At 41.9% G+C, this 15,404-nt stretch overlaps 1 protein-coding gene across 1 annotated transcript in view; it reads left to right on the top strand.

Moving 5' to 3' along the window:
* The window catches only part of col12a1a (collagen, type XII, alpha 1a), a gene marked incomplete at both ends in the record, with an annotated part of 62,929 nt that extends 57,953 nt beyond the window's left edge, over positions 1-4,976 (top strand). The window contains 7 exon segments of the mRNA XM_084438402.1: positions 356-427; positions 726-761; positions 860-926; positions 1,027-1,209; positions 1,671-1,748; positions 3,127-3,297; positions 4,828-4,976. Of these exon segments, the coding sequence (XP_084294528.1) occupies positions 356-427; positions 726-761; positions 860-926; positions 1,027-1,209; positions 1,671-1,748; positions 3,127-3,297; positions 4,828-4,976 (756 nt within the window).
* Positions 4,977-15,404: the final 10,428 nt, after the last annotated feature.

Below are 15,404 nucleotides of genomic sequence, written 5' to 3'. Positions count from 1 at the left end.
CATTTTCTCTACTGCGGCTGAGGGGCCTGCATCTGCTTAATTGCCCCTCGGTGCCAATAGGCAGCAGGCCAGTATTACGTGCACATGTCGTTTACCATCCAGACCGCTTCAAGGGCCAGTAGAGCACTAGAGGGTCCTTGTGTCCTATCCCGGTCGTGTGCTATTCCATCCCACTTAAAAGTTCTTGGCACAGCATAGTGTACAGTGCTTGTCCTTCAGATGTTAGTGCATAAGCCCCAGACCAGGCCTTGCTGCACAACAGATGGTTAACGAGGGGTTTAAAGAGACGCTTGTTATTGTATTTACTGTTTCGCGAGTGGATGTTACAATAACTCTGTCCTTCCTTGTCCTCCAGGGAAATCCAGGAAACCCAGGAATGCAGGGAATTACAGGGAAACCGGGAAAATCCGGAGACACGGGGAACCCGGTAGGTATAACCGTAACGCAACGTCACGGTCGCCCGAAGCAAGAGTATATGTCATTAAGGGGATGCTGTTCAAGATGAGCCAAAAGAATGTTTGTAGAAAGCTCAGAAGTTTGGAACAGTTTAGGACTGGGTTTTGGTTAGTCTGTTTGTTTGATGGTAATGTCAACATGCCCTCATGATTGTAAGCAATTATACTGAAAGTTTAGCCATTTGCAATTGATATTCACTGTGTATGTTTGCACCTCATACAAGCTTCTTTCCGCCTTGGGTTTGAGAAAATCGTTCTTCTCTTTCACAGGGAGCATCCGGCCTTAAGGGAGAAAAGGGAGAGAGGGTGAGTATTACTTCTTGAGTTGATGGCCTGGTTGAGGGAGGAGAACATTGTTACCTTGTCTCATCAAACTCCCTTTGTATTATTTTTGTATCTTTTAGGGAGACTTTGCATCCCAAAACATGATGCGCTCCATCGCCAGACAAGTGTGCGAGCAGCTGGTGAATAGTGAGTGTAACTCTTCCAAATCCACAATGGCACTCAGCGGTCCGCCTGTCCCATTCCGATGTGCTCACTCCCCTGATCGTGTTTTCGTTCGTCCTCACAGGCCAGATGAGCAGAATTGATATGATGCTCAACCAGATCCCCAGCGGATACCGTAGCAATGCCCCCGGCCCAGCGGGCCCCCCCGGCCCTACTGGCAACCAGGGTTCTCGCGGAGAGCCCGGCCAGCAAGGTCGCAGCGGCTTCCCCGGGAACCCTGGTTCACCAGGAAACCAAGGAGAGAGAGGTGCGTTCGTTCACTTCTTTGTTGGTTTGTTGTTTCCTTCTTGATTCAAATGCTGTGTAGTGTAGTAAATGTATAGAATATGGTTGCCTATTTGAGATGCACATGATGCGGTGGTGCAGTAGTCTGTGCGCTAGCATTCTTCGATGGGAAAATGAGGGTTGGTTTGTCCTTGGGGGTTGCAGGGTGAAATTTGCATTGAAACGGCGTAATTGAATAATGACATGATTGCATGAAATTACATTGGCCTACCCAGTATGCAAATACGGGGTTCAAGTTGGTATGACATCATACTTAGGGCTTGATGGTCATCTACCACCATGCTTTGTGCTTCCTTTCCCACACTTTAAACTGGACCATTTGGTTCCCAAAGAGGAAGGACGTTTTCAGTACAATGGGCCTGTTCTCTCGCGCTTAGATTGGCTGCTAATACACTTTCTGCCTCTGATTTCCTGGTTGTGTAGGTTTGGCTGGAGAGAAGGGAGAGAGAGGAAGTCCTGGAACTTCGGTCCGGGGACAAAGAGGACCCAGCGGGCCACCTGGTAAGACCTTGGTTCTCTGCCCACTCTTCATGTTTCCCATTTCACTGTTATGCATTTGCTATGGTGAGGACAGTGCCATGCACTGTGAGGATGAGCGCAAAGACCGTGACTAGGGCTACTAGTTTCACCCCATGTACCATTACAATGAAGCATAGAACATACAAATCTCCCTGATGGCTTACCGTTACCTTCAACAGCTGGAGACAGTATGTTGGTCTTGCTATGTTCGCTTCCAGTTCTTTCAAGGCAGTTCTAACCTTGTTTCATAACAGCAGCCATTTTGTAAGGCATCCTAGTTCTGGAACTCTCTGTGACTGGGTGAATTCCTCCCAGTCCACTCAAAATGACAGACACCAAAGGGAGGCCAAGATTTACCAACATGTTTCTCATGAACCTTAGTTTAGGCAGCTGTACATCATAAATTCTTAGTGAACGTGTCAAAAGCCTATTCCCAGCAAAACACTCTCCTCTCTTGAGGATATATGTCTCTTGTACAAGTAAGTGGTCCGCACAGATGTGCTCACATTTTCATGGTGATATTTGATCAACACATGTTTAATGACGCACTATTTGCATAGAATGTATTGGCCGTCAAGGTATATGTCGGATGAAGAATTTTACATATGCAATATGCAACATAGCTTTATTGAGGTTCCCTGAACAAACCAATAAGTACATTGCTAATACATAATGATGATGAAGCATTTCCACAATCCAGATTACTCTAATCATGGCCAATCATTGATTTTACAATCACTGCATGGAAGCTGCTGTGACTTAGTCCTCCTCTGTAATTGATATTCAGTATGTTTTCTCAGAATCTTCACTGCAGATATTTTCCCATCATTAGGTGTAGATGGATGGGGGGTAGTGGAAAATGCCAGACAACCCAGTTGAACACTGCCAAGTATGTTTCTGTGAATGAAGTGAGACCTGACTGAGCAACAGTAGGAGGAAGTAGAGATGATGAGTCATTTTTGAGTGAGAGAATCAGATTGTTGTACAATGAGCTTTCTTTGGTGGTTTCATTGACAACACATGTGCTCACTTAGGAGTCGGAGAGCGAGAGAGTGTGCGTGTGTGTGTGTGCGTGTGTGTGAGAGTGGGGGAAGAAAATTCCATACTCGGTTTGTACTGTCTAGACAGACTGGGGCAGGGGGTAACTACACAGACCTCTTGACTTTTTCTTTCGACTTTAACTTTTTAATTTTTCCGTCCACATATCTAAATTACAGTGCTAGAAACCAATGTCCCCCCTTCCACTTTCACTTGAGGGGGTGAGGGATGATGTCAGTGGGTTTCCGCTCCGAATTTGCCACTCTTTAACTCTCAGCAACTCCTCCCCACCTAACCCACCTCAACCCCCTACCCCTTCCAGGGACACCAGGCGAGTCGAGGACAGGCCCCCCAGGTCCTTCAGGTTCCTCTGGGCCACGAGGCCCTCCTGGTCGCCAGGGTACTCCGGGGGTGAGGGGACCACCTGGGCCCCCTGGGTACTGCGACTCCTCCCAGTGTGTTGGTATTCCTTACAACGGACAAGGGTACCCAGGTATGTTGGCCACCATGTGAATCTGCATGGCAGGATATTAGATCCGCTATACAAATAAAGCTTTGATTTGATTGATTGATCTGAGAAACACATATGCACGCTAATTAATTTACAACTCACAGAGCCTTGTATACGACATCTAACTATTGAGTTCAATTCATTGAGACCTCTGAATTTAAGTGCTAAAAAGATACTGTGTTGACACTTGTGTGGGATGTTCCTGGTTCATTTTCTCCCATCCTATTGGTTTGTGCTGTGTTTCGCCAGCATCTAGATACCTTGAACTACTCAATTATTTGGAAATGTACAAGATACTACTGTACAATTCTATTAAAATTCCTTAAATTCCAAGGTCTTAATATTTCTGATATTGTAGATATTCATCACTTGCATGTAAAGCACTCTGCCATGTAGTTTACAGTGATCAAAGATGCAACGTTTTTTTCACAGAAAATAACTAACACCCTCTTTGAACTGTTTTCAGGTTCAGGTTAAACTTTAAGCCGCCTGCGCTGTTTACACTTGACGTCCTGTTTCTGAGATGTTAGCTCACTCGCTAAAGGGCGTGTAAGGATAACCACCATGGACATAATTAATGAACAACGTAACAAACAAAAAAACACAAAAAAGAGCAAGGAGTGGACTGGCACTAACAACAGCTCACAGCTATCAGACAGGCTGCAGCGATGGCAACCCTACCGGCCTGTTTGCATCTTGAACGAAAAACCCGGAAAACACAGAGAGAGAGCTTCTCTACGAGGGAAGGAGCATGTAAAAACCACCAACAAACTACTAACAAAGTGGATTTCGTAACTAAGAACGACAGTGTTAACATGTTGATGTAGAGGTGTTATCTGTAAATAAACTAATTGTGCCTTGTAAATGATGTTTGAACCACAACAATCAACTAAAATTCAGTTTAACATCTGTATTGAGCTTGTGCCTTTAATAACCCTCTGCTTACTGACTACCAGCATAACCTCTGTTTTTTACGATGCATTAAATCATTTACACAGCTAATGCTCCGGTCCAGACTGAAGCATGTGCCAAAAAAGTACATTTAATCATGTTGTTTGTTCTTCTGCTTAATCTCCTCTGTGTGTTCCTTTCCTGAGATTGTTTTTTTTATATATATCATATTATTTCATTTGGTGCTGTGCATTTGTTGTCTAATAACTCAGTGGGTTTTAGGACCAGCAACAGGACTAGTGTCAGTCCAGACTATCTATTACTGTTAAGGTTATTGCAACATTACCACATTTGTTGGTATCTTTTTAAATGAATGTTTCAGTAGGATAGGTATTATTTTTCTCAATAATACAGAGTATGAAAGAGCATTAAATCACCCTAATCTTCCCCAGACACTTGAAAATGAAATGGTACACTGATCTGACAATGTGACTTCCACAAAATAGCACAGTTCAGTGTATATGCATATTGAACTGTATACAATTAAACAAAACTGCATTGTGTGCATGCAAGTCTGAAACTATAGACTGAAGTTTAATTGGCCAAACCAATATGTTCTAGCTGGCCGCTACGAGCCTGACCCTGATACCATGGTAGGGTCTATACCCGAGGAACCATCCGAAGAGTTTGAGACAATACAATCACCCGGTTACACACGAAACCAGCGGGGAAAGAGGTCACTATCAAGAGATGATCCCCAAAGGATATAGCACCATAAACTAGAAAAAAGAAGAAAAAAAAGTTATATGATTTAAATAATTACACGTGTGAGTATTATGTGAAATTATGAAGATGGATAAAAATACCGGTTTGATACCCTTGGCTTTACGTTTAGCAAGATTATTACCAAAGTCTAGACATTATTTCATTACAAACCTGTGTGCTTGCTAACTGTTCCTTTTAATTGTCTCTGCTTGTAATATAACTGCATCTAGTGTTTATTACAGTCCAATGTTTAATGCACTAATCATGTGAAAACCAGCAAAGGGAAGTACATGTATACATTTCTCTGTACCCCTCCAGATCCATGTTCATCACAGTTCATTGTTTTATTGAAATGATAAAGCCTCAGAAAGTGGGCATTTGACTTCATCTTCAATTAGACTTTCCAAAGATTGTTCAATGTGGCTCCCTGTCAATCACTCAGAACTGTAATCAGATGTATCATTCAATAACAATTCACAGCTGTTTTTTTTGTTTTTTTTTGTTTTGTTTTTTACCAAAGGTGGAATTGCATGTATGTGTTGTATATTTAGTGATTTCTAAAAACAGAAAATCAGAATATAGTTGTTTTGTATCAATACCAAATGCAGTTGGAATTTGTTTGCAAGACTATGGAGATAGAATTGCTCTTTCATGTTTTAACTGCACATTGTGAATTCCACAGCCTTATTTTCTTATTTATTTCTGAAACAGAAGAGGCATTTTTCAATAAAACTACTGAAAATGTATTCTTTGTTTCAATCTCAAGTCTTTGTTTCAATGTGATCTTTCAGTCTATGATTGCTTCAGAAATGGTTTGTTCAATAATCACTCACATAGCATAGCATCACTCACATTGATTTGTCTTCAGAGTGCAGCTAGTGGTATTACACAAAACGAATGGGATACATGATTAGAAACGGAACTGTCAGTCTATCAACATCATCCTGTTATGTTACAACTCAGAAGCTAGTTACATGTGTATCAATCCTGTGGAACTTCTCAAATGATATGTTGTAACCCTAATGGGTCAAGCCTGTTCATCCCAGATGAGTCCTTGAAAAGAAACCTTTGAAGTATTCCTTCAGAACACTCAGCCTTGGAGCCTTCCGAAGTGCAGGGGTGGGGGGCGGGCGTGGGGGGGCATGGCAAGATTTAAGACCAATTAGAATGCAATTAGAATGCAAGATTACATAACTTTCCCACAATTGAAAACCGGTGCTGTATCAGGGCCTTTTAGGTCGACCTACAATAAGTGGTCGGTTTGTGATCAACTTCTAAAGATCAGAAATGGATTTACATGTAATTAAGACCAGGCCCATTTTAGCTAAAATAGCACCTGGGATAGTTCATGTAGATTCCTATTCATAAACCTTTTCAGTATGTACAAAAGAAATAACATAGTCAAAAAACAAAGCAATCTCATGGTGTTTCTATTGGATCAGAACCCAATCTCTGAGGTAAAGGAAAAACTAAAACTATTTCAATTTATCACGATAACGGAAAAGCAATGCAGGGGGAGTTCCATGAGGAGAGCCAGAGATTAAAACTGCAGGCATAGATTTTGAAGGTCAGATATGGGAAACTCCTCTTAAGAAACCACTTCATTCTTGGCAGACTCCAAAGTGTCTTAACACCCAATGATCTGAATGTAAACATTCCGTGTGTGTAAACTGCTTCATAAAAGCATCTTATTTTATTCTGGGCTCATCCATTTGCCTTTGCTCTTTATTTGAAGGCACACTGAGAAAGATGTTGTATGTTGGTGGAGCCCATGAAAGGAAATGTTACACACTGCAAAAACACCAGGTCTTCTGGTCTGAAGCAGACAAACTGTATTCCAAATCTGAGATATTAACCATTGGATTGTGTTCCATCAACAGCATAAGCTGACCTCCTAAATTACTGTAGACTATACTAAATCCTGACCTGCCTTCCAAGACCAGATGGAATTTCAAGCCACATTTAACCAACCTATATTTTTGAGTTGATTTCTAATCTATCTTGAACAATCATATTTTCACTCAAATCACAAAATTATATGGGCAGATCGAAATCATCTCTGGCACCATTCTTACAACCACCATGCCTGGTTCTGATCTGCTGGTCTCTCAGAGTCGTCCCAACTCTGCGTGCATCTGTGATCACTTTGTGGCAAGAGTTTAAAGTGGCCTAAGTTCAAGAGACTGTGGTCGTGAGAGATCACAGCCTCCCCATTTCAGCTGAAGTTTTCCTCTTGATGTCGGGCATGTACAGTATCTACTGTACCAATGTCTTTTGGATTCAGACCTGCTATTATGTCTAATGTCCCTACAGTAGAGTGGCACTGTGGCACTGATGCAGTGGAAGGTGGTGAATCTCTGTTCATCTTAGTTCTTTAGACAGTCTTTGTCACTGTAGTAGAGACCATGCCCTTCATTGACACATTTTTCATACTTTTGAATAGATCAATTCTGGAGAATCTGAGTGTCTGACCTTTATTGTTCTCTGTGTGGAGCATCACAATCTCACCATCTAACTGAGCTAAAGAAAGTAAGATCAACCATATATTGAATAATTAACTCTATTTCATATTTAATTAAAACAATGTGATGTGTTTTGATGTACAAATCCTCATAAGAGATCAGATCTCTAGGAAATGTTTCCAGATCCTTGCTTTCAAAGGCTTTGCTCACTCATATGATGATAAATTCATATCAGTCCTTGAAACGTACTATGACACGTTGGCTATAGCCTAAACACTCTGAGCATGGAGGTTCAGAGGAAGAGAAACCTCACCACTGTGGTTCCAGCACATTTCTGATTTATTGTGGAACTGCAGAGCTAAGAAAAAGTTCAAAGACATGTTGAGATGTTTTCTATGTCTTTGTTAACAATTTACTGTACATCGCAATTCTGTGTAAGCTATTAATCAACTAACATTATGTTTTGCATGATTTAATGCTATAATGATAAATTAATTGGACCATGCATCAACACCAGACAGCCCTGTGAGTGGAATGTAGCCTGCATTGCAAAGGTATTAAAACGGAAAAGTAAACTTGTGTAAGAGTTATGATTTTTAAGTGGGAAATGAAAACATTAATATGTGGAGCTGTTGAGGGAATTATGCATAAAAATGACATAGGGTCAGTTGATATAAAAGTGTAGCATATGTTTTTCATAAAACCGCATCACTTCACTCTTTATGAAGATTCAGTTCCTTGTGTGTGAATATACTTGTCACAGAACACAGACAAGAATTGTCTCACTCAAGTGCTCTCACTCCACTTTACTTTGGGAATATCAAGACTGCTCTTGATATTGATTAATTTCAGAAGTTGCAGTTTTATAACCATAAAATGACTAGTTCAGTCACAAATTCATTTTGAACCACTATTAAATGAAAATGCCAGACATGCTTTTGTCTTGGCTCAGTGCTCTGCATGGGGGAAGCCTGCTCCCTGCCAGAGGGTAGCATAATTTACACAACAATAAAAGCCATACAGTAGCCAGCAGAACATGGCCATATATGGGCCACATATGGGCCAGAGCTAAGCCATAAGTACCACATCTGAGCCCTGTACTACGAAACAGGATTACAGGGTTAGCGCGATAACTTCAGGTTCAAGATTGGTTTATCCGTACTACAAAGGTGGTTCACTTTTCACCGTGCTATATCGCCGTGGTAACTTATGCTGCAGAGCTAACCTGCTCCGGGGCAGGTTAAGTTCCAGATTATGGATCAAAACGTATGAAGCACTGCCCGCTGACCGATCAATTCACGTGGAAAAAGGTATATGGACGTTAAGATTCTATATGGAACTTCAGTGTGCGAATTAAACAATAATCTGCTGTCCGTGAACAGCGAGAGGTTCTTAAGAAGACTTTTTACAAACCGACAAAACCCTCTTTGGCTTTCCCCGATATCATATGCAAAAATGACAGCTGCTTGAGCCATATTTTGCCTTGTGCATTTAGTCATAGACTGTAGGCTATGCACTGGCTTGCGTTTTATTAGCCTACCTGCAGCTTCGTGCAGGCTGTGGGTGATGTGGAGAACCAAGTAAAAACACTCATTTTTTATTCAATTTTCAAGTTTTTAATGTTGATTTATTAGACTAGCCTCCCGTTCCTAGGAACAAAGAGAAGTAGGCTAGATTCTAATTGAATTGCGATAGCACCAATGCCTGACAATCAGCCTACTTCTCCACCCCAAGCTTCACTTTTTCCATTTTAATAGCCTGTTTTATCTCTAGGTCCTCTTGTATAGAGACTTCACATTGTCTACTTCAACCTGAAACTATTAAAAACTATAGCCTACATTTGCTTTATTTAAGCGTCCCCTGCCAGTCTAGGGGTTGCAGCTGAAAGAATAAGATATATTGATGTAGGCTACAATTGCTTTACATGCCATAAGAATAGGCATAGCCCAATGATCTAGCCTACTCGTGTTCATGTGGAGGATAATGATAAAACGTAGGCAGTATTTTTCTAGACCTGGTCCAGGGCGATATCCTACGTATAACGCCCTGTTACTCTCAATGCAATTTGCCTATGAAAGCGCTTCATCGGCCCGGTCGTCCGACTCTACAGACAAAACCGTTTCGTTACTCACCAAAGTAAACACATCGTTGGAAAGATGAAAGCCTTTTCTCCTAAAGCGCTACAGTTTGTAATCCCCCAACTTTCAAATAAAGGGCAAATTTGTACTTAAATGTTTTATATCCACAGCGCATCGACTGTCTTCTTCTACCGGCGAATCGGCGCTCTTCGCTTTGTTTAGCCTACTAACTGCTGCCGCCCATGTCGGGGATGATGCATTACATCTTAAAGTCTCTCAACACCATTTAAGATGTAATGCATCATCCCCGAAATGGGCGGCAGCAGTGAGAAGCCTAAACAAAGCGGAGAGCGCCGATTCGCAGGTAGAAGAAGACAGTCGATGCGCTGTGGATATAAAACATTTAAGTGTACAAATTTGCCCTTTATTTGAAAGGTGGGGGATTACAAACTGTAGCGCTTTAGGAGAAAAGGCTTTCATCTTTCCAACGATGTGTTTACTTTGGTGAGTAACGAAACGGTTTTGTCTGTAGAGTCGGACGACCGGGCCGATGAAGCGCTTTCATAGGCAAATTGCATTGAGAGTAACAGGGCGTTATACGTAGGATATCGCCCTGGACCAGGTCTAGTATTTTTCCAGCTTTCCTTCCTGCCTTTGGCAGTAGTACGGAAGAGCATTAGGGCCAACAGCTGAGTTTTTTTTGTTTTTGTTTAAGCTTCTTAGTTTAAAGTCAGAAATTGTGACTTTTTTCTCAGAACTTATTTCTGACTTTTTTCTCAGAACTTATTTCTGACTTTTTTCTCAGAAATTCGATTTTTTTTTCTCAGAAATTCTGACTTGAATCTCAGCAATTCTGACTTTAATCTCAGAAGTTGTTTCTGACTTTTTTCTCAGAAATTCTGACTTTAGAGAAATAAATAAATTCAGTAATAATAAATTCAGTTGTTGGCCCTAATGCTCTTCCGTATAGTAGCGACTGTGTTGCGCCTATAGTTCATATTTCTATATTATTGCTCCTCTTGTGTGAAATGCGGTGGACAGAACTTGGTTATGCGTATTGTTTGCCTTAGACTTAACGAGTCGATAGCCACCATCGTAGTACCGTTTAGCTAGCGAAACGTTATCCTGGATATGTTGAACGAACTTCGTAGTACGGGGCCCTGGCCTATCTATGGCCCAGATTGGCTTGCTATCTTGGTAACAATCCGACAGAAGCAATCAATACAGCAAGAAATGCAGCAACAATACAGAACCACCAGTACAATACAGAACCACCAGTACAATACAGAACCACCAGTGTAATACAGGACCACCAATATAATACAGGACCACCAGTACAATACAGTAGCACCACTATAATACAGTACCACCAGTATAATACAGAATACCTCGGCACCGTGATAGACCTAAAACCACCGTGACAGACAACCACCTAAAATTTGATGCCAACACAGAAATGCTCTGCAAGAAAGGCCAGCAGCGCCTTTTTTGTCTTAGAAAACTGGCGAAGTTCCACTGTTCACTGTTTCACTGTTCTACAGAGCCTACATTGAGTCTGTCCTGTCTTTCTCTATCATTTGTTGGTATGGTAATCTTGGAATCAAACACAAGAATGCACTTGACAACATTGTTAAGATGGCTTGCAAGATTACAGGCGTTCCGTTCTCCAGCTTGAGCCACATCTTTAACAAACAGGTGGTTAACAAAGCCAGGAGTATACAGTCTGATGAGCCCATCCCCTTAGAGCTGAATATCAGCTTCTACCTTCTGGAGTTTGTCTGAGCACCCCCAAAGCCACCAAAAACAGGCTAAAAAACTCCTTCATCCCTGTCTCCATCCGGGCCCGAAACCCCACGGGCCGAATGATTGTCTGACCTGCTCCTGCCACTAGGGCAGCTGGCCTCAGTCTGCGACATGGATTAGATGGTTAGAGGTGGTGGTGAGGATGATGATGATGAAGATCATGATGATGATGATGATGTTGACGATGATGATGTTGATGGGGTGGTGGCAGTGATGGACGATGTGATCATGATGGTCACTGATGAGATAATTGTATTGCACGTGTATTGTATTTTGTCATGTTGTATCACTTGTATCACTCACTCGCCTGCTACCCAAATTGCCCAGCAATGGGACAAATAAACATTTTGAACTGAACTGAGAACCACCAATATAATACAGGACCACCAGTTCAATACAGTACCACCAGTACAATACAGTACCACCAGTATAATACAGAACCACCAGTACAATACAGAACCACCAGTACAATACAGAACCACCACTATAATACAGTACCACCAGTACAATACAGTACCACCAGTACAATACAGAACCACCAGTATAATACAGAACCACCAGTACAATACAGAACCACCAGTACAATACAGAACCACCACTATAATACAGAACCACCAGTACAATACAGTACCACCAGTACAATACAGAACCACCAGTATAATACAGAACCACCAGTACAATACAGAACCACCACTATAATACAGTACCACCAGTACAATACAGAACCACCAGTACAATACAGAACCACTAGTATAATACAGAACCACCAGTACAATACAGAACCAACAGTACAATACAGAACCACTAGTATAATACAGAACCACCAGTACAATACAGAACCACCAGTATAATACAGAATCACCAGTATAATACAGAATCACCAGTATAATACAGTACCACCAGTACAATACAGAACCACCAGTACAATACAGAACCACCAGTATAATACAGAACCACCAGTACAATACAGAACCACCAGTATAATACAGAACCACCAGTACAATACAGAACCACCAGTACAATACAGAACCACCAGTATAATACAGAACCACCAGTACAATACAGAGCCACCAGTATAATACAGAACCACCAGTATAATACAGAATCACCAGTATAATACAGTACCACCAGTACAATACAGAACCACCAGTACAATACAGAACCACCAGTATAATACAGAACCACCAGTACAATACAGAACCACCAGTATAATACAGAACCACCAGTAAAATACAGAACCATCTCTATAATACAGTACCACCAGTACAATACAGAACCACCAGGAACATAGGGAGGTGGTACGTGGGCCACATAAATACCCAGCAAGGCAAAAGCATAGCAGCATAGCATGTAAGTATGAATCAGTGCGTGCACGTGTGTCTGTATGTGTGTGTGTGTGTGTGTGTGTGTGTGCGCGTGTGCGTGTAAGTGTGCATGCGTGCGTTTGTCTGTGTGTGAATGAATGTGCTTAAGTAGCCGCCATACTAGTTAGCAGCCTGTGAGTAGACATACTGTAGCACACCTGAGGTTGATTGTGTGCATCTCCGGCTTTCCGTCTGACACACGCAATCAACGCTGCCGCATTGAATTTACTGACTGAACTTCGCTAACGTTACGCTCATCTGCTGCTAGTTGATGATGTCACCGCGGTCGATTAGCCGTCTCCAAATGTTGAACAAACATTTATCTTTGTTTTTGCCTAGATGATTGACAGACAGGCTCAACATTCATGCTGCTTTAATGTAAGAGCTTGTTTTATTTTAAATCATTTGAAGTTTTTCTCTACAACTAATAGACTCAATATGTGAGCAATGTGCTGTAATTTATTCCGGCATCTATGAAATAAGGACATCCATGGGGGTTGGCATAACAAGTACTATAATTTTGAACAGGAGTGTAGTGGTGACTACAGAAGTAGGTATACTGTAATGGCTAAATTCCAGAAAGGTTACAGTTTTTACATTAGTGGTGGTTAAAGGATAGGACCAGTATTTAGGATTATAAGCCATGTTATAAGGTTATAAGGCTATTTTTCAAAAGGTTACTCTTCAAAAGGCACTTCATTCCTTCTGCAAGTGTTGCTTGGCAAGGTATGAATTAAAGGCACAGTCCACAACTTTGATTCAAGTTAAACGTGTGCTATTTTTACATCTTGCCCAGCTATACAACACAGTTTTATATAGTAAATAACCAATACATAAAAGCATGCAGGCCTGTGATGTCCATTATAGAATGCAGGCAATCTACATGATCCTGTGGATGAGTGTTGGAGTCTAATGGACACACAGTATACCCACTTCTCCATGAATAAAAAAAAAACACTGCTTTTAAATACTCATGATGCATTTTGAACAGGGTTCATTCGACTCCACTACTCATCCACAGGATCATGCAGATTGCTTGCATTCTATAATGGACATCATAGGCCTGCATGCTTTTATTTATAGGTCATTTCTATGCAAAACTGTTGCATAGCTGGGCAAGCATGTAAAACATAGTGCCCAAACCATTAAAAACACACACGTTGTTTAACTCAAGTTGAAGTTGTGGAGAGTGCCTTTAATTCATACCATGCCAAGCAACACTTGAAGTTAAGTGGTCCTTTTGAACTCCAAAGGAGGACAACCCAAAGGGCAAGCATTCATGTTTGAGACAGCGTGTTTCCACACAGATTCCAAAAGCAACAGTGGAGCTGAACTCCCCTTTATAATGAGGAGGCAGGCCAGCAGCTATCCATTAGACTGATGAAGTTGAGCGCTCTTGATTTAGTATTGAATAAGCCCTCTAAAGAGGAAATGTCCTCATTTACCTCCTACAGTATCATAACCTGTCCCCCCAAAGTCCTGCTTATCGGGAACAGAAACATGGAGCAATACCGTATTACGGAGATCAGATCATAATTCCAGATTTTTTCAATTTTTCCTTTAGTTTCGCATCTTCAATTATGATTATATTCCTATCAGATTTGAACATATATTGATATAGATTACTTGTTTTATTCCATGTATACAGTTACAATCCATCACAATATGATCTGATCGTCCACTGTTGTTTTGTTTGGCATGCTGCAGTAGGAAGCAAGGAACTGGACCACGGATTTAGATTTACCCCGGCCATAAAAATGTATCTCATTAGACAAGTCATTAAAATGGTTTAAACTCTTGTTTGTATCATTTGTGCTGCAGGTATGAGAAACACATGTACACTGTCCTCCATCTTGGCGGAGAGGAGCTTTCCTCGTTGGAAGGACACATGGAGAGCACAGCTGTGGAGATCACTAATACAAAGTCAATCCTTGTTTGGATTCCCCTCCCTGAGAAAAAGGTCTTGTTTATATTTGTGAAATGTCTGATCTCTTCTAAGTGTGAACTCTGGTCACGTTTGTTTACTCTGATGTGTGAGAGTTCTCCCAGATGTCTTGTGATCTTGTCTGTTGTCACGTCTAGAGGGTTTATGAGGTAAATTCAGGAGATTGAGCACTCACTGATGACTTGAGGTGGAGACGAGTGAGGTCGAGAGAGTTTTTGCGTGGATTAGTAGTAGGGGGTGGGTGAGGCTTGTGTTGCTCTTGCTGGACCCCCCGTGGGAGTCTAGAGTTGTTCCAGCCCTGCTGGTGGTCCAGCCCGCCCCCCCATCCCCCCACACCGGTCGTGGGCCAAGACTGAGCTGGATCCCCCTAGTTGAAGCCTACAGGAACCAGCGAGAACCAGGTTTGAGCTTCCCCTGATGCTTGACAGACCGGCAGACGGAAACCCCGGCAATGGGGGAGAACAAGGAGGTGGTGGGGTACCAACAGTGCAATGACCCCTGGAGCTGTCCCATACACAGGGGGGGTGGCTTGATTGCTGGTGGAGTTCAGGCATGCGGACAAGGGTAGGGGATTTGTCAGATTGAGAGCAGGTGGTCGTGGAGAGGTGCAGATGTTTTGGTCATCCAATTGCGAAAGTAGCTGCTCTGCCTCCTGAAACTTTTAAACTTTGATTGTCTCAGACATTTGTGAGTGAGTCACAGTGAGTGAAGGGCTCACCTGATGAGTAGCAGTGTAAAAGACGCTGCAAAAATGTGATCTACTGTACAGCTGCAAGGATGA

Source organism: Borostomias antarcticus (assembly GCF_949987555.1).
Source record: "Borostomias antarcticus genome assembly, chromosome: 5".
NCBI lineage: Eukaryota > Metazoa > Chordata > Actinopteri > Stomiiformes > Stomiidae > Borostomias > Borostomias antarcticus.
This window is presented reverse-complemented; position numbering and strand designations above follow the sequence as displayed.